General features: G+C 31.4%; 2 protein-coding genes across 2 annotated transcripts in view; one reads left to right on the top strand and one right to left on the bottom strand.

Annotated features, from left to right (window-relative positions):
* Nucleotides 1–427: 427 nt before the first annotated feature.
* LOC126843686 (GTP:AMP phosphotransferase AK3, mitochondrial) lies at nt 428–1,770 on the bottom strand. Its single transcript, XM_050581363.1, has 4 exons — nt 1,543–1,770; nt 1,275–1,486; nt 995–1,206; nt 428–913 (listed from the first exon to the last, which is right to left on the bottom strand). Exons 2-4 carry the CDS (start codon nt 1,442–1,444, stop codon nt 624–626), a joined length of 672 nt encoding a protein of 223 aa, XP_050437320.1. The 5' UTR covers nt 1,445–1,486; nt 1,543–1,770; the 3' UTR covers nt 428–623.
* Nucleotides 1,771–8,670: 6,900 nt separating this feature from the next.
* Nucleotides 8,671–20,193, top strand: part of LOC126843679 (uncharacterized) — a 110,319-nt gene continuing 98,796 nt past the window's right edge. Inside the window, exon 1 of the mRNA XM_050581354.1 lies at nt 8,671–9,469. Within this exon, the coding sequence (XP_050437311.1) occupies nt 8,993–9,469 (477 nt within the window). The 5' untranslated portion in view covers nt 8,671–8,992. The remainder of the gene's footprint in view (nt 9,470–20,193) is intronic.

The raw sequence follows: 20,193 nt of genomic DNA on the forward strand, positions 1-20,193 counted from the left end.
TGTCATTACGACGTCGTGTGTTGGAATCGAAATTCGTTAAGCTAAGTAGGTCTGGATTTGTTTCGAGCTTAAATAATTTGATGGACTTGACTCAGTTTACGAGACAACACTTTTGTAAGAAAATTAGACAAGGCATATTTTTCAATGTGATAATCGTTGACCATGCCAAAAAAAAGTCTGACCTTTATTGAATTAACGTACTTTTTTTCTTATTAATGTATTTCTTAAGGTGTTGACTAATTAAAAAGACTGGAAAAGTTTTGAACATTTTATTGTTCTGGTTTAATATTAGTTTTATTTTTGATAAAAACCACAATTACCTTTTTTTGCTACACAACGAATTGACACGGTGTAAGTTATCAGATTAAACATAGTATACATAAATGTAACATGAATCGTTTTGGTGTTAAATAAAAAAACATTATAATTTTATTTTAATCGAATAAATGTATTTATTTATACTTAAATATATATTTATAAAGTTAATCGAATGCGTTACGATTTGTGCTAAAAACCAAAAAAAAGGTATTGTTCATAAAAATATAACCGATAACACTGAAAAACGATTGCAGACTTTGTTTAAAAATTGTAAAATAACATTTTTGGTAGTTTATTTAAACCCTTTAAAGCTTTTCTTTGGGTTCGATTTTTGTCGCTAAATACTCGTACACTTTTGGCCAAATTTCGTTGGTGGTGTTGCCTGAAAATTGTGCCAAAACGTTTTGTTGGCCGTAGAATTCTAAAATGGGCCCGGCCATTTGCGAATAAATCTCCAGTCGTCTCTTGACCGATTCGGGTTTATCGTCTTCGCGCTGAACCAACGGCTCGCCGGTTTCGTCATCGCGCCCGGCCACCTTGGGAGCGTTGAAATCCGTATTGTACACCCGTCCGCTGGCCGGATGAATCCATCGGCCTGTTTGACGTACAAATTGTGTGTGGGTTATACAATTTTACACGACGTAAAAAGTTTTACAACAATAAGCTTTGTCCGTACCTTTGACCCGATCGATAATGACGTCGAACGGCACGTCCAGGCTGATGACCACCTGGACCGGAGCTATTTCGAACAGACTCAACGCTTGCGGTTTGGTCCTGGGGAATCCGTCCAGCAGCCAACTGCTGTCGGCCGACGACAACCGCCTCAGCTCGGAACCGATTATTTTCAACATGAGATCGTCGGGCACGAGCTGACCGTTTGAGACGAACCTGTGTCGGACGACATTAACGTTGTTGGTGGTGATGGAAGAATTTAAACATTTTTTTTGTTAACTCACTTGTCGGCTTGGACGCCTAGCTCGGTCTTGTCGCGGATCATTTTACGCAGTATGTCGCCACTGGATACGTGCAGCATATCGAACGTTCGGACGATCCTTTCGGACACCGTACCTTTGCCCGATCCGGGTGCGCCCATTATGAGAGACGACAGTCGTCTGGATGCAGACATTTTTTTTGCAAGTATTTTTACTTGTATGAGAAAAAAATTGCACTAAATAAACACAAAAAATGAGATTCTCAAAAATTGTTAAAATACAAATTACAAACCTATTTATCTATTGTTTGTTCTTTTTTTCTGTTTGTTGTTTGACTGTGTTAGTAAAAACTGGCAGCGCTTTTATATAAAACTCTGTTCATGATGATAAACTTGTGTTGTTTTATGCAATAATAATAATAATAATAAAACCCGGAACTAGTCCAAGTCCAACGGGCTATATAGCTGTTAATCTCATTAATTATAATATTATTTTGAAATAAACCTGTTGATTTGCGTCCAACGATAATGATATTGTGATAACAACAGCTGTGCTGATAAAAATAGATACTATTCCATTTTCTTTGGCCGAATAATCGTTTTCGTTTAGCCGACAACTGCAATACAGAGTGATTCATTTAAGTCACAAAACAGGTCTTGTGTTTTTTTCCAATCAAATTGTACTTGATTGCCTGACAAGATTTTTGACTACTCGGGACGGTTCGATTTTTAGAGTTATAATATTCTCAAAGTTAATATTGTTTTCTATATTGTAACACTTTTAATTTTTTCTCAAGCATGTTAATATATTATATTGTGCATGGTGTTGAATAAAAATGTTAAATTTCACACACAGAAAAAGTGTTTGTTTTTAATCAAAACTTCCAAAAGTTTATATTTATTTAATTACACCATTATAAGACCCATTAATTACATTCCTTAGGCTAAATTAAAAGTTAAAAATTGATTATTTTATAAATTAAATCGATCCATTGAACGGTAATAAACTGGGGAAAATCATAAAGATTTTGTTTAAAAAAAAAAAAAGGACCTAGAAAAACAGTTTTTTTTTGTCTCCTGAAAACCCCCAAAAAATAAAATCACATAGACAAGTGAGTACTACACAATCAGGCAAAGTCATATAGATGCACAGTGTTCCGGTGGAAATTAGACAACTTACCGTCTCGCTTGTCTGTCTGAGTTTATCTGGAGGTTAAAAGAATATTTAAGAAATTCAATAGAAGAGTATTGAAAATCTCCACTGATCAACCAAGGCAGAATGTGATATAGTTATTATTGAAAATATCTGACCCCTCTTCTGTGTATGGCAGAAGTGCAAAGTGGAGAAAATCTGATTGTACAATATGTTGGTTGTTAATCCTATTTAGTATTTAATTTTTAATCCGATTAGAAGAAGGTCGTTTGAACTGTTTTTAAATTTAACCAGACCGTTCCGGCCTTGCTCAAGTATCTACTATATTATGTTTTTTTTTTTTGTAATACTTATTGGCAATTTGCAAATTTGGCAGACACTTAACTATTTTTGAGGTTAGATTTGTTTATAGTTGCACACAAGTGGCGGATCTAAGAATGTGAAAAAACAGAGTGGGGGCTTGTAAATATTATTTTTTATTGAAATAGAATGATAAAAATTAAATGATTAAATTAAATAATAAAAACAAATACATTCGGATTATAGTCGGGGTACTCGGATTTTTTAATAATTCGGTTTTTTTTTGCATTTTCTTGGAGTATATTTATTTTGAAATTTAAAAACTGTATTCGTTTTGTTTATATTTTATTTTTATAAAAAACACATATATATTTAAACTCAAAGTGTGAAACCATAAACGCGTTTTTCAGTAAAAGACATTGCATTTTAAAAACCACTCGACGGTTTCGGTTTCTTATTGAATTATATACAGTATATAATATGTATAAATTCTAGTCAAGAAAAACCTTAATTGGAGTATTTGTTTGGAAAATATAGTTGTGGCCGCAAGGAACGATATTTTGCATGAGAGCGTTCCACAAACAAGCAGATGACTTTGAAATTTTCTTGAAAACAGTTTTACAAAATAGTATTACATGTCAAACATAAGACATTACCACAGTTAAAAAAAATAAATTTGTTTAATTTTTAATTATAAAAAGTAATAACTAATGAATAGTAGATGATAATTATGATTTATTAATTATCAATCGAAAATACAACTTGTCTACAATTAAATTTGAAACAAAAATATTTACCTTAAAATCAATTATAAACATTTATAATTTAAATGATAAAATATATAAAAGTAAATAATACTTATAAAAAAAAAATCAAAATATTTGTAAATGTCTAACTGCAACTTTAACAAAACTGTTCTAATAAAATAAAAATAAAAATGTTCTAACGTAAAAATCTTTTAATTTTGTTGTAAAAATTACATCATTGAAACTGAGTCGTTCTTTAAAATTACACTGTAATAACATTCATCGTAAAACCCAAATAAACGTAGAAATAGCAAACTATATCCCGACATAAGAAAATCCTCAAAATATGCATAGTAAAATTACATATTATATAAACTTATTGCACTCTGAAACGTATTTAGATATATATATATATATATATATATAAGTAATAGGTGATTGGACATCTGGGGGACCCCCAAATAAGCCCCCCGTTTTCATTTTTTCGATAAGTCAAAAATTGAAGATTTCGACAGTTAAGTAAAAAAATAATGCCTTAAAAAAAAAAAATTATTCTCTGTTATTCAGTGCAAAAAGCTCACCTTAAAAGAGGGGTCACATAATTTTCAGTCTTTTTCAGCCCCTAACTCTTCTCTTATCACTTATCTTATCATTTTTCTTACCTCTAGTCTCTAATAATTTATCTCTTATCCCTAATATTTTATTATTTATTTCTTATCTCTTGTTTCTAATTATTTATCTCTAATCTCTTATCATTTATGTCTAATCTATCATAATTTATCTCTTACCAATTATATCTTTTCTTTTATCTCTTATCAATTATGTATTAGCATTTATCTTTTATCACTTATCATTTATTTCTGGTCTCTAATCATTTTTCTCTTATGATTTTTTGAGTTAGGGGCCGAAAGGGCCTGAAAATGATGTGACCCCTCTTTTAAGGTGAGCTTTTTGCACTGAATAACAGGGAATATATATATATATTTTTTAAGTCATTATTTTTTTACTTAACTGTCGAAATCTTCAATTTTTAACTTATCGAAAAAATGAAAACGGGGGGCTTATTTGGGGGTCCCCCAGATGTCCAATCACCTATTACTTACCTTTCATGCTGGAACATCCAGTATATTACTCTTCTAAGTTTTATAATGTCCATATTACAAATACTATAAGTCCCTAAGCCTAATGATAATAGACGTGGCATCGTGGGTTAACAACAACTAAATAAATATCTATATTTGGAAATTGTTTTTTTTTATGGAAAACATGTCATCTACACTTTGGCCCAGCAAATACAACATACACAATTGGCATTACTGTGTAATATTTTGATTTGCTTTTCCCCAAGATCCAATCAACCACAAAAGTACAATGCCAATGTTAGCCAAAGGTTTTTTTTGTATAAAATGGCACAAAACCTTTATCTGTATATAGACAGTCAATTAGAGAGATGGTCGATTATTTGTCGAGAAAGTTTTACTTGTTTCTTTTGCAATGCACTGTGAACTTACTATAGTCCATTGGTCAACAAGGGTCTGCTGTTTTATTGGCTCTCCAATCATTGTGTAAAATATCATCGTATACACGTTTATAGTGATATAACATTATCTGGTTGAACTTTAAATTGCTTACGCGTATACATGCATAATGGGCTCCACCTCTTATATTGTGCTTACAAGTACTTGGTCGTTGTTTATTTATAGTATCCCATTTAAATTACACGAGCAGTTCGTGTAAACTGTTGTGTTATGTATTTTGGCGAACAAATTACTTGGCCCAAGTATACTGCAGACATCTCTGATTTCATCTAAATCTCAAGTCACGATCCGAGTTGAACAACAACAAAGTTGAAACTACTAAAGTTACAAAATTGAGATACCGAGAGTTCCACTTAATTTCATCAAAACTTTCGGGACGTTTTGAAAAAAAACAAATAAGCTACTGATAAGGTACATTTTGCAAGTTTTGAATTAGGTATTCATATTTTTGATTATTGCTTTAGAATGGGGTTTGTTTTTTGACAATAGCATAGAATAGCTATAGTTTGTGGTTTAAATACAACAGGTAGGTATTTGCATATCCCCAATTTTTTTTTGTCTTATCAATTCACAAAATGGCAGCTTAACGAAATAGACGATTGTGATTGGCTGCCGTTTCGTTTTTATCATTGTAAATTTCCACGGAGAAGCAATGCCATAGCTTGGTATATTTTTAAGTTATAATCCAGTTTAGAATCGTGCCCACTGTCAGTTCAATTATTAGCACTAAATTTTAAGCTTTAAGAAGCTTTAAGAAAGCTTTAAGAAAAATATAAGTGTTTTTCTCCGTCAAAAAGGAATTATTGAGTATTCAATAAATTATAAAGAAATAGAGGGTGGTATAGTGATTAAGGGGGAATTCCTGGCTAACTGATAAGAGAATTGGATGATCATATAAGAAATATGCATGATCCAAAGTCTTTACTTTGAGACAAAGATTGTTTCCTCCTCATTTCTTTCTCCTCCTTTGGGTACGTTACTAATTAAACGATTTTTTAATTTATTTATAAATTAGTGGGGGTAGTATCAACACAACGGTGTTGCCAACCTAATTTTTTTATTCTTTTCAATATCGGTTTTTCAATTATATAGTTTAAGTGCGTAAAATATATTTAATAAGCGAAAACACAAGCACTACATTAAACCAATAGATATGTTTTTTTATTTTTACACGTATGATTTATGTCATAATATCAAAAATAATTCACCAGTTTTTGTGTATCGTCAACACTGATATTATACACTGTTTTTGGGACTTAATAACTATGCTATTGATAGCAGCAATTTCCCCACAAGTTAATTTGCATATTTAATTGTTTCAAAGTCATTATAATATAAAGTTGACGACCTCGTAAATCTCAGTTTTCTCATACACAACACTGAAATCAGTCAAACGGCGTCACCGAGGTTAGCGATAGGCTATAAATAATGTTTTTTGAAAGGGCATAAAGTTTATAAGCGCTAAAAAGTTTTAATACCCCATCAAAGTGTAAACGAGTTAATGGCCACTCGAAATTTCAGTTAATCCTAATATTCAAATGTATTATGCAAAAGTCTTATATTATTATGGTCAAGGGAAGTTTTTAGAGTAGGTATGTATATATATATATATACATATTATACAATCTAGAAGTAATGGATAATATGCGGCACAAACTTTTTAAAGTGGATAAATAAATAGTTACTAACTAAAATAAGGGTAGGGCGATGGAAATAATTGGAATTCTTACCAAAAAACTTAAAAGTTTTTTAGTCATACTAAAATTTTATAACTAGATTTTTTATACATTTTTTTTGATACGATTTGTATCTATCTAAATTAAAAAAACGATTTTTGATGAAATAGTTTTTAAAAAGTAATATCCGAATGAGAAAATCGAAAGAAATGGAAAATTTTGAAAACTTCTCTTTTCAACTTTTTTTTTTGGTGTTGTTTTACATTTTTTTTTGGTACGACATTCTTAAATTAGTTTATACATTTTTTGTTTCAAGATTTAAAAATAATATAGGATTAATCGTTTTTTTTAATTCCAGATTTCAGATTTGTTATTAGATAATTCCTAAAAATGATGTACAAGGAGTTAATATTTTTTTACCATTAAATATTTTTATTGATTTTATTGCAATATATTTTTTCACAATTTTCGGCTCATCTGAAAGTGATTGAAGTGTCATTACCAACACATTCATCATACAAAAATAAGGTAAACATAGCACAGGCATAGTATTGAGAGCTTTGGATAAATTTGTGCATTTTTTTTTTTAATAATTTCCCTTATCAAATTTTTATGCCGGTTTCAGATAGAAACTGGAATTTTCATAAATTAAGCTTGAACAGAACCATCATTTGAGAAAAGGAATTTTATGAGTTGTATTTTCTATATTTAAGTATGACATCAAAGGTCGTTGGGTTACATTAGATTAGATTAACATATTATGTACAATATATACAATAAACTTCACAATTGGAAACATTAAATACACAACAGTTCGTTTTCTATACTATGAGTAATTACATAAATCAGAGTATTTCATTTAGTTGTTTCTTTTGTTAAGTTGTTTTTTTTTTGAAAAATGGTACATTAAGTCCTTGTTGGTATATTTTTAGGAAAATAATTTAAAAAAAACATATTTCATTCTCAAAACAATTATTTTATTAAGGTTTTTACTATTTTAAAACATTTGTCAAAGATATTTAAAATCAAAATGTTGTTCAATAAAAGTATTGAAAACGTTTATTTGGCTTTTCTCGTTTTGCATATAATATTACAGGCCTTTTGTCTGGAGAATTCCTCAATTATTATAATTGAAAAGGAAATATTGGAAAAGGTGCCGTCTAAGTGTTTTTGAGAAAACCGTTGCTTTGCTTTTTTTAATTGATGAATAAAATAATTCTGCGTCTTTTGGTATGAAAAGGTTAAAAACAGTTTTTTGAAACAAATTCGAATAGCCCAAAAATTCAGCTTTCAAATGCTGTCCATTTCTAAGCGTAGGTAACATTATTTTCTTTTTATGCAAGAATTTAATTTTACTTGTTACCACATTAAAAGTTTATCCCATCTTGGTATTTTGATGAACAGTTTATTGAAAATTTGTGATTTGTGAGCAAGGACCCAAAAATTGAACTCTCAACGCCCAAAGGCTGACCATTTCCATCACAAAGTAAAATTATTTTCTTTTTGCAAGAATTTGTTCACATAATATTACCTACTTACATAAAAAGTTGATCGCACTTGATATTTTGAACATTTAAAATTAACTGGAAAAAAAAAGGTGTTTTAGCTCTCCTGTAAAAAAAAAACTAAACTACTGTGTGATTGGCACCTTTTTGCCAATATCATGTCGTGTGTTTCAATTGTTCGTCTCAACCGAAGATATTAGGTAACATTTATTCAAACAATATTATTATTGTGTACCTTATTTACACACATCTATGATAGTCCACGGTCGTACGAAAGACGGCCACCGTTACGATGGCGAAAACCCGGTTGTTGCCCGTGGGCTTCCGTCGAAAATCGGGTTGCCGAAAAAGTGCCCGGCGTGGACCGCGTACCGCGGCCGACGGGCAGCGGCATCTAGCGGTGGCCGTCGCGACCGCGCCGAGAATGTCAATATGTCCTCCGGTAGAACGAGATTAGGCCGCACGCGTTGTTATCGCATTTTTGGCCGCAGTGTTAACCGCACAGAATCCGCGTAGAGTTGCACGTTAACGTCATTCCGGTCCGTCGCAACGTTTTCCATAAAGTGTGTTTGTGTGTGCGTTTATTCGAGTTAAACAAAAATATTATTATCGACATCATAATAATATTTAACGAAATATAGTATTTATTAAATTTTTTTTCGCCGTTTTTTTCCTGCCTGACTTTTTATTATATTTTTTTCCCCGTTGGCTTTCTATAACACATTAAAATTATTGTTATTAATAATTATTAATTCCCGCGGTAAATGTGTTGTGGCCAAAGCTGGTGGCCAACGGTCGTCCGGCTCGTCACGTTGACACGGTCCGATGGCTAGTAACAAGAGCGGCAGCAACATCGTTGTCGAGTGGCTCGGGTCGCTCCACCTGGGCCAGTACGCCGATTCGTTCCTCGACAACGGCTACGACGACCTGGAGATATGCAAGCAGGTCGGCGACCCGGACCTGGACGCCATCGGAGTGTTCAACCCGTCGCACCGCAATCGCCTGCTGCAGTCGGTGCGCACGCTACGCGAGCAAGGGGCGGCCAGCGTGTACTTCACCCTGGAAGAGACGGCCGCCATACAGGAAGAGTGCAAGTACGCGGCCGCGGCCAAACAGTGCGTGCCCAGTCCGGCGCAGTCGTCCGGCAGCAGTACGCAAGAGCTGCAACAGGTCCACTACGACGAGTACGAGGAGGGCAAAGCCGAACTGGTCAGGATACCCAAGCTACAGCTCAAGCTGCTCCTCAAAGACAAGCTGCTACAGGACGGCATCAGGCTGAGCTCGCAGCCGTACACCACTCAGGTAAGAGTTACGTTCGACGGTCGAAATGCGCTTTCGAACCCATCCTCACAACCATTTTTAAACTGTTCTGTACATGCTAGTGATGGAACTTGAACATTATTTGGTAACTGTTTAAAGCCTTGTTGATTATCTGATTTTCCACTTTGGTTCATCAAATCATTTTTGTTTTTATTACTTTTAAATTGCTAAAATTTGGGTTATTTTTGCCAGAATCTGAATTTCCATATTTCCATCACTAGTATGTGCTTAGAAAATAATAATAGTCATAAGATAATTTCTTTTGGGTTGGAGCAAGAGATATTCATTTACTTGTGTAACTAATAACGTATAGTTGATCGATGAGTCGATTCACACCGCTCACTATAGTCCAATAGTAATAACTATTGTTGTTTGTATTGATGACATCATATTATTATCTAAAACCCTTATGTTAATCGCAAATAGTTTGTAGTAATTTAAAATGTTGCATCCGCACACTCAACTATATATTATTGAAATTAATAATAGGTAGATAAAGTGTTACACTTATAAAAAAAAAAAAAAATATTTATGTATTGAAAGCCAACTTAAATATATATTCAACGTTCAAGCTTTTTGTACATAATTACTTAGCTAAAAATGCTATATTCCTTATTCTTTTGCCTAGTAATTCAAGACATCGGTTAGATCACATTAGTACGAACAACGGTGCGCTGTAGTTCTAATCGCATAACGTTAAACTTAAGGCAGTAACGTTTAAATAATAATTATTGTTGTTAATGATTTATTAACGACTTGAATTATAATACTGGAAAATGGATTAGGTACTATTTGTGAGTTTGCAGAACATAAATTAAAAAAAGTACATTTATCTCATTCGCAAAGGATTTAAAAAACATTTAATTAATCGTATAAGATATTTGCTGTTCTAAAACATAATAAAAGTTGATAGGACGCATAGGTTTACGTACTTGTTCTCGTAAAGAGGGTGGAAAAAAGCAAAATCAGTTAGTACTTGAAAACATTTGAACGACTACTACTATCGTAGATGACATTGAATACAAGATGTCAAGAATAAAACCCTTGTGGGGAAAAAAAAGAAAAAAAAATATTGTCGTGGGGATGTTTTTTTTTCTTTAAGTGCTTTTATATTATGATGTATATAATTTATACTTGATACAATTCTACTCGTAGAAAAGTCTGTTGTTTTGCAGAGTTGGAAATAACTAATTTTTTTTTCAACTAAACTCAATAAAACCCATAATTTCGGGTAAACGTTTGACGGGGATAAACAAAAAAAAAAAAAACCTGCTGGTTTGTTTTGGGTTTTCCCCCCCAACAAAATATTAATCTTAAAACTATAATTCTCTGTTAGGATGGCAAAAGTCAATAGTTAGTTTTGTCAATTTTTCTTATATTATAACCTTGTTCAAAAAACAGTTTTCAATTCACTTTCAAATTACGGGTATCGTAAGGAATATATTATAATTTTAGTATTAATTTACTAAACGATTCTAGCATTAAAGCGGTATCGGTTAACTTAATATTTAGCCGAAAGTTGGAAACCTATAATAAATAAAAATAAAATACATTTATATTTGCACCATCCAACAGCAGGATTATTATTATTCATCATATTCTTCAGGCTTTATCAGTCATTATTATTAAAGTCGGTGGAAATATTCCTGGCCGCAACATATCTTGACGTGTAACGCTTGAAGTTTTTATTAAAAAAAAAAAAAAAAATTAAAATTATCATAAATTTACATACTTTAGTGTAAATACAATGCTCCATTCAAGTTTTAATAATAAATTGTTAAAAAAAACGATTATTTTCATTATTATACTTTAGTAGACTATTTTTAGCAGAGTCCAAAAGTATTATTGAATTTGGTTTATAATACATTTTTGTACTTGGAAAAAAAAATATATATATAACTTATATTTTATGTTATAAAACAGAAGGAAAAGTTTTAATAAAGTTTTTGAACCGTTCGGAAAACAAATATTTTTTTTGTCAATATAAATGTACATATATGTATTTGCCGTGTAATGGGAAACCATTATTGATTTTGAAAGTTATTTTCATTCGTTAGTTTAACGACCTCGGGCAACAATTAATCGATTGGCAACACTTGCTAACGACTTGTTTAGAGTGTTATGTGTCAAGTAATTAAGGTAAGTATTCGACGAAAATTGTTGTTTCTACGACAGGTTAAAATATGGTGGCAATATCTGATAAAATTATTTTCTTGAGAAAACGATGGATTCGAAGAAAATTCGATGCTTAATAAAGTATTAATAAATTAAAAAACGCCAACAAAAAAAAAAATATCACTATAATTTTCGTCCGCTGGGAAAACCTTTCCCGTTTAAGTAAAAAAAAAAAAAAAAACTATACTTAAAAAACAAGAAACGATCATATCAAAATTTAATATTTTACACTTGAATATATTAAAATGTATTATGGTTTTAATTTGAATGAAAATTTTGTTAACTTATCTAAATTTTTTTCGGTATTTCGGTACTAGGTTTTTTTTACCTGTTCTCTAATTAGGTGTGTAATTACTTCTTACAGTTTCAAACTGTTTGTAAGTGTCACTATGAACGTTGTTGACAGTAATATGTCCGACCTATTTTTAAAATTTTTTATTTGATTTTCAAATATTGTGGTGTTACCTAATAGTATTATACACAATACATTTTTAAACTGTTTAAACGTGGACAAATTTAATACCAATTTACAATTTTTGTACTATTAATTTAGATGCGATTTACATAATATATGTAATAACTTAAAAATAACTCTGGCATTTTTGGTTACTTGGTCATTTTTTTTTCCTGAGAGATTTTTACCTGAGCATTTTCGCACTTGGAGATAAATTTTGCACTGGACTTTTATTGCCTAGACTAGACTGGTTTGTATTTATTTAAGCAATGATTGTTTCGGTTTTCGGTTCGCGCCGTGGTAACGGGACAAGTGTATTTATCATATTATGTGTATGCTCATTCTACACCTGTCATATATATATTATATATTATTATACCTACTCGGTGATTTCTAGCATTCCACAGTTGCATTGCCGGCGCATACACATGTATTATACCGCATTCCTAAGGATTTTTGATCCGACTGACTTCCTTGAGATCACGTGTACCACCGGCTCGGTCGTTTGTAACATATTATTTTGATAAAAAAAAAAAAAAAACTCTAACCGAGCAAAAAAATTCGCATTTTATCTCTGCGAGACAAATGCCGAATGCCACCTAATCGTTTTTGATTTTTGTTTGTACTACTCTTACATGGTCCTCCTTTAGATTACCAAAAGTTATTTTAAACGTTGTAGATATTTTCTGTTAAATTGTATGCAAATCAAGACTAAAAATGCAAAGTCTCTTGGCAATATGGTCCAATTTTCATTTTATTTTTATTTATAGTTTAACGCTTCCTTTCGATTTTTTATGTTTTTTAAGCGTTTACAGTTTCACAGGTTTTTTTTTTTATAAAAAATCTAACTAATTTTCTAGTCGGCCTTTTTGGCCCCGTAAATAAAGTTAAGTTGTAAGTTTATACTGTATAAAAAAAAAAAAAATAATAAACATTCAATTCGATCCAATAAAATGTACTCAGAAAGTTGAATCTACTGAAGTTGTTTGTAATACATTTGTATGTTCAAGTAATCTATTATTTATAACATCAAATAATATTTTATTTGACTAACCTTTGTATTTGAATGATTATTTCCATTTTAGAGTTAAAAATATAGAAAATTTATTAGGTAACATAATTGTTTTTATTTATTTATTTAAATCTGTTAAACAAATAATTTGTTTGATAGTATTGTTTAGATATTTTTTAAAATTAAAATTATAATTATTTATTTATTTATTTATTATTTAAGTTTTTTTATTTGCAATGTCTTATTAAATTTGTATTTAAATAATGTCCAAGTTTAGCAAATATATTTAGCATGACACAAATATAATATGTGTAATCCAATATAAGTTTCTCAAAGAAAAGTAGTTCTTTCTTCTACTTCAGATTACATACACGCGATAAACACTGTATTGGTTTTGAGCAGAGTTGCAATTATTTTGCGACTATAATATTATGAAGTTTAAACATCTATTCCTTAGTCTTAACAAGCATATATGTTATGTAACACACAATTATAATTATCAAAAAGATATTGTATAAGAATGTATATATAGTAAACAATATGGTGCTAAAATCGTTATGTCATCTCGCATTCTACTTTATCCTACTCATTATCTTAAGCAGATAATTTGAAATTTTAGTTTAAACTTTAGAATAACATGTTAGATGCCATTTAAAATTGTCAAAAACTTTAATATTGTGATCAGCATCAGAGTTGATCGAGGACTCGATTAAGTCTTTTTGGATTTGTATAAACTCAATAAAAGTAGGTAATTGTAGTAATTAACAATACATGATGTGTTTGAAATTCTATTTTTCCTTTTTATTTTCTGACATAAGTAATTAAACAAAAACCACTATTGTACTGTTAGAAAATCCAACATATTTATTTTTAGTGTACAGTATGACCTTTTGTATTGCAATATCGAATTCCGGATACAATATCGTATGCATCAAAGCTTATGGTATTTGACTGATTCTCATACGCTTGGCAATATTAGCAATGGTAATCGAACGGGTTTTTTTTTTTTTTGGTTTATTTGTAGTGTTATTTTTTACTGGTGTTTACTCGAGAACTGTGCGATGATGATTTAAACGCGGGATAAAATCCAATAAACGGGTAATAAAAACCTTTTTCTTTATAGTTCACTCGGCTCAAAACACACAGCGAAGGATAATAATCGACCCTTTTCGATTCTCACCAAGCAACAACCGGAATTCAAACGTCTTGTATAGAAGCAACATATTGAGCAACACCCTTCATCATTATCATTATGACCGTCCAACGGCGCCACTCCCATGTAGATTACGGACGTTTCCACTTGTTTTCACTAAATCGTGGCCAATGCCCTTTAATGTTTTTCTCTCATACAATAGTTATTATCATTATGTATTACTATTATTGTACGCTGTGAGAACGACCTGTGTGTGTCTTACCAGTAGCGACTGTTGTTTTACGCCACATAACTCGGAGAAAAATAACATTTTATAATTAGAAAATCTTAATATTTCTTCACTACTTAAAACGGCTACTACGTGCATTATTTGTCAAATATTGCTGTTAATATCGTCGTCGTACGATTCGAGTAATTAAATAAAAACCACAACTATTAAGTGGAAAATAATCCAACACATTTATTTACTGACCTTCGTCATAATTTTTAGTTTTTTTTCTTCAAATATTCGAGTTAGGTTAGTCGGGTTTATTTTACATAATGCATTACGTTTTGACTTGCCTTTATTAGTGCCTAATTATTAACCCCTCCCCCACCCCCCCCCATTTACTTATAGCGATGACAACGTAGACGGGCTTTGGGGATTTGAAAAAATCAAATAAAAAACCAGTCCATCGGCTTTTAGGATTATTATTAAAATTATTATTATTATTTTTTTTTAAAACTCTGAACCTCTTTAGCTCTGATATCGTCACGACAGTCTCGTCCAACGAAAGCTGTTAATCAGAGCAGCCGTTCCGAGGAAAATGTATATTGTATAACAATATTATTATTGAGACTATATGCTCTTTTGTGGTAATATACTGTGTGCGTGTAGACTTTGACCATCTTTGGGGAACTAGTTTTTCCCTCTGATCTGTACATACAGGGTGATCCATCCACGAAGCGAGACAAAATAATTACAATTTCATAGATTTTCATTTTTATGTTATTATACAATATTACCGAATGTATTTATCTTTTTTTGGTATTTTGCACAAAGCGCAATTAACTTTTGAAACTTAAACGGGAACGTATACATTAAATTGTATTTTGTTTAAAATAAGAATAACTTGCTGAGGATTTTGACTGGTCAATAGAGTTTATGTAGGTAATGTAAAAATGATTAAACTAATACTTCACCCCAACCTTCCTATGGTTCTGAACTATAAATTTTGATAATTTTAAAAGTAATTATTCGAAACTGACGGTGAGGTTAGGTTTTCTTAGTTTAAATAGATAATATGTACCTATACGTTACCGTTTAAAAATCTTAAGTTCATAGGGTTTTAACGTGTACCTATATATAAGGGATGGGCTTATATTTTTGAAAAACACATCAAATTCAAACTATAAAAATATGAAAAAGAATAACTAAAAAAAGCCATAGCTGGTATAGTTAATCAATCACTCTGTACATAATAACAAACTACACATTGTAATTATTTTCCTAGAATACGAGTGTCGTCTTTTCCTTAATGAATCACCCTGTATGTGTATAAATAATTAATAGCATCGCTCTGGTCTAAGTACACGTCTAATGACGATCATGTGTGTGTACACGTTTAATGTTATTCTTGAACGCGCTCGTAGCGGTCGCCAGTAATAATTATTCGTTATAGTTGTTTTGTATTTTTTTTTATTGATTTGTTCTTTATGTTTGTCGTCGTTTTGAGTAAAAAAAACATTAATATAGAATAGCGTGTTTCTTGGACGGAAAAAATTAATTTCGCCTTTACCCGGTTAGTTGTTTTTTCCGTTTTATATTATCTCGATGGCCGTGTCTCGTTTGGGCGAAAGCTCTTTTTTTCCTTTAAATTTATTTTTTACTTCCCAACAAATACCGCGGCAAAGCTCGGCGAACGAGAGAGACATATTGGACTTATTGATTCGGCTACGAATAATGTGAATAATAATACTATGATAAAGAATGGAGTGTTCTTTAAATTATTTTTCTGTCGTTTAATGTATACAAAAAAAAGTTGATATGCGCCGACGACATCTGCAACCGTCAAGTAAATATCATGCAAATAAGTATACGGCCGTGATTAGGTTATTTCGTTTTTTTTTGAGTAAGGGAAAAGCAAAAAAATGAAATTAATATTATATTCTTTCGTTTCGTATCGCGTGACAGGTGCTGTCGGTGTGTAATAAAGAAAACGCGGGAAAAGTGTGTTTTTTTTTTTTGTACACAATAATTATTACTATTGTTATTTCCGAGCTAATTTGATTTCGTACACGACAAAAGAACAGACCGAAGGAGGAGAGTGCACATATTTTTTTTATGAAAGAAACGCCTGCAACCGATCGAAGAAAAGCCCTCGATTTTTATTGTCAGCCAGACACGGTATTTTTTCGAAAACCACCCCTCTCGCCTAAAGCGGTTTGGTAATGCCGTCTGAATATTAAAACCTACTCGAAAATTATTGGAATATTATTCATCAGACATACGAGCAATTTGTCGTGTCTGGCAGATAAGTGGAAGTGCCAAAAGTAGTATATTGGCTTAAAACATGATCATATTTAACCCTTCAGGAAGGAACATCACCATCTTTGGCGAGATAGTCAAACAGCTCCTAAGGCTGTAGTCGAGTAAAACTCTTCGTTGACTTCAGAGTCGGTCTTTGAATGTCTAACAAATAATACATTCGTAGCGAGGCAATTAAGAATCATCGGCATCCTGGTATATTACTAAAGGATCTAAAGACTGTGATCAGGAATCAAATGAACACGTTGATTGGACTATTAGCACGCCACTCAGACATCTAGATCATATGCGGATTACAGAATCACCAGTGTGTAGTAAATGTAGAGAAGAGGAGGAAAATTCACACCGTATATCTTGTATGATCATGATTCCATCAGTACCAAAAGGAAATATATCTTTGGTAAACCTTCTCTTGGGAAATCAGACACATTGGAATAAAAGAGATACTGAAATTCGACTCGGGACTTATTAAACACACAGAGCTATTAGACTTGTCAGAGCAGTAAGGTGTCAATGTTAGGACATATTTAAAACGTGTTTCTCATGGTTAACAGTTAATTAAATGGTATTCTTTTAAAAATAATTTCTTAGCAGAGAATCACTTGGAATGGGTCAACCATAGATGTCGGGACAAACCAGGGCTGTGAGGAAATGGCTATTCATTTATTTTATTTTACTTTTGTTATTGAAACATATATTAATGTTTCTGATTCAAACATTTTGTTGACTTGAATACACAGGATAATGCATATTTTTTGAGATATGCCAAAAATAATGATAATAGCTAAATGACCCACGTATGAAATGTTTGTACAATCAGATATACAATGCCAACTGAAGGGTTAAAAAAATAATAATTTCTTATAAAAAACGTCATGTTGTTTTTGTTATCGTTTTGTGAGAACCAAACGGATACGAGTGAATAGAGTAGTATTTATCAAGTATAAGTTTTTGATTTTACAATATTTGCCAGTGGAAACAATTTTTATTTGTGTTTATTTTATAGAGTTTCATAAATTTTAAATTAAAACGTTGACCATTTTCCCTATTTCCATATGAATGCCAAGTAAACCAACTAGTCTTTATATATTTTATCATTTAAACCACGCTTTAACGTTACCTAAAAGCTCATTCAACCATCTACATGATCCGTTTACATACCAATAATTGAAGTCCAGTGCATTATATTATCGGTTCTTTTTATATTATGTTTCTCAGAAAAAAAAGAAAAAACATTTTTGAGCTAAAGCTAAAAACGTCGAAACGTGATAACGTTTTTACTTTATCAGCTGATAATCAGCCATGTCCTTATCAATCTCCACTCTTATCACACTATCATATCTCTTATCAGTTGATTAATCCTTATCGATCGCCACATAATAAACACGAATACAATACAAATGCAAAAGTATTTAACGTATACCGGATTTTCACTTGTTCTTATTGCTCGTGCATTGCACGCCTTTAACAAAATTCGCATCACGACTTAGGGTTTCGATACTAACCGTGGACAAATTTCAGAAGCTTTTTTTTCAGTTCATTCACACCATTTTTTTTTCTACCGAGCCAATAAATAAATAATGGACAACGCCGTGATATTTATAGCGTCGCACATTTTAGCTACACCTACTTCGCCGGCCATAACCGTTAATGTTCGAACGACACGCGGTCTTTTGTGTACTACCCTTACACCACACCCTTAGGATTCGAGCTCTTGGAACGACGGTATCCATTACATTAAACGGCCGGAAGAGTCGTTTTCGTCGCCAAAAAAAAAATATATTTATATATATATATATATGTTTATTGTATGTATAAAATAAATAAATAAAAAAAACGTCGCGTCCCGCCGCCCAAGTTTTCCCGGATTGAATGAAAGAACGTCTGCGAAATGGCTTTGCCGAAGATTTCGATTAAAAAGAAAGAGCTGGCTTTTTTTTATTTTTATTTTTTGGAAACTCGCCGCACTCGGGACATTTAAGTGTACTTAAGTGATTTTATTTTGCCTTTTGCGTCGTACGGTGACTGTATACCTCTATTCGTCGATCTCGTTTATCTACAGGGGGGTCCCGGCATCGAACCATACTGATAGTGTGGGTGGACATCAACGGGATCTACGAAATAGCCCTATAATTTAAAAACATCAAAGAGTTGACTTACCAAGTCCAAAATAGTAATAATTTTAAAAAGAAGTGTACTTTTCATAATCTGTGAAAAATCCTCACCTTAAAATAGGCGTTAGTGTTATTAGTTAGAATCACTCAATATTTATTTATTAATAGGGGTAATTATAAAAAAAAGTTGTTTCATATTTTTTATGTTAAATTATTCTTAATTATGGTTTGTTTCAATTATGAGATGAGCAAAATAATTTTTTTTACGCTTTATTTAGGTTCCAATAAATTTGTATCCAACAACATTTGAAATTAAATCACTGTTTTGTTTTTTTTATACTTTTGTCTGCATTGTATACCTATTTTTTGTAGGTTTACTCTCGAGTCATGTGTAATTAAATGAAATGCATGTACAGTTGTAAAATGATAATGCGCGGCGGTTTTGGTTTTAAGTCTTTGGTCGTAAAATAAAAAGTAACAAAGGTGTGCACTTATGACTTGTATCATTTTTATCATTCGGCATTCGTATTAATTATATTTCATGTGTTGTTTTCTCTTCTGAGTTTGGGTAATCTAGCAATTAATTTGTGTAATAAAGAAAACTACTCATATCGCCGCCAACGCCCGACATGCCTGTTTGGTGAGTCATGGCGGTGCAGTCTTTATTGTAAAATGATTCTGATTTATTATTGAAGGTTAATTTGAGTAATATAATACCGTTCAACCTTTTAAAGAAAGTTGAAAAATTATGAAAAAGATTGGATAATTATTTAGAAACATATGTCAAGAGTTTCAATATCGAATCGCCTAATTTGGCGTCGAAAAAAAAAATATTTGGACTTTCGTTACTAATTAATTATACATTTTCAATACATTATACTTTTCAAAAATATTACAATCTAGTTTTAAAGTTTAGAGGAGTAACGCATTTTCAGCTTCGTTGCAATGCTCAGAAGTTACTACATTTTACAACGTGTTTTTTAATGTCATGACAATAATTAGTATAAATATGTATTAACTATTTTTTTTTTGCACGGTGTACACTTCTGATTAAAAAACAAAATTTAAATTAATACTAGTAATTTTTTAAATTTTTACTATGAATCTAAAAGATTAAAAATGAAAAATAGGTTAAATTCTAATTAGATTAGATTTGAAAATTGACTTATGTATACAATTTAAACGACTTTTTAAAATTCTTTATGAAGAAGGCCAAGTGGGCATCGTTTAAAAACTTTTAAGTAATTTTAAAAATGAGTTTTGAACATTTT

This window comes from Adelges cooleyi, unplaced genomic scaffold (genome assembly GCF_023614345.1).
Source record: "Adelges cooleyi isolate 19-005CV unplaced genomic scaffold, UGA_ACOO_1.1 ACOO_flye_CR_arks_rails_tigmint_CR_PRNA_574, whole genome shotgun sequence".
NCBI classification, from domain to species: domain Eukaryota; kingdom Metazoa; phylum Arthropoda; class Insecta; order Hemiptera; family Adelgidae; genus Adelges; species Adelges cooleyi.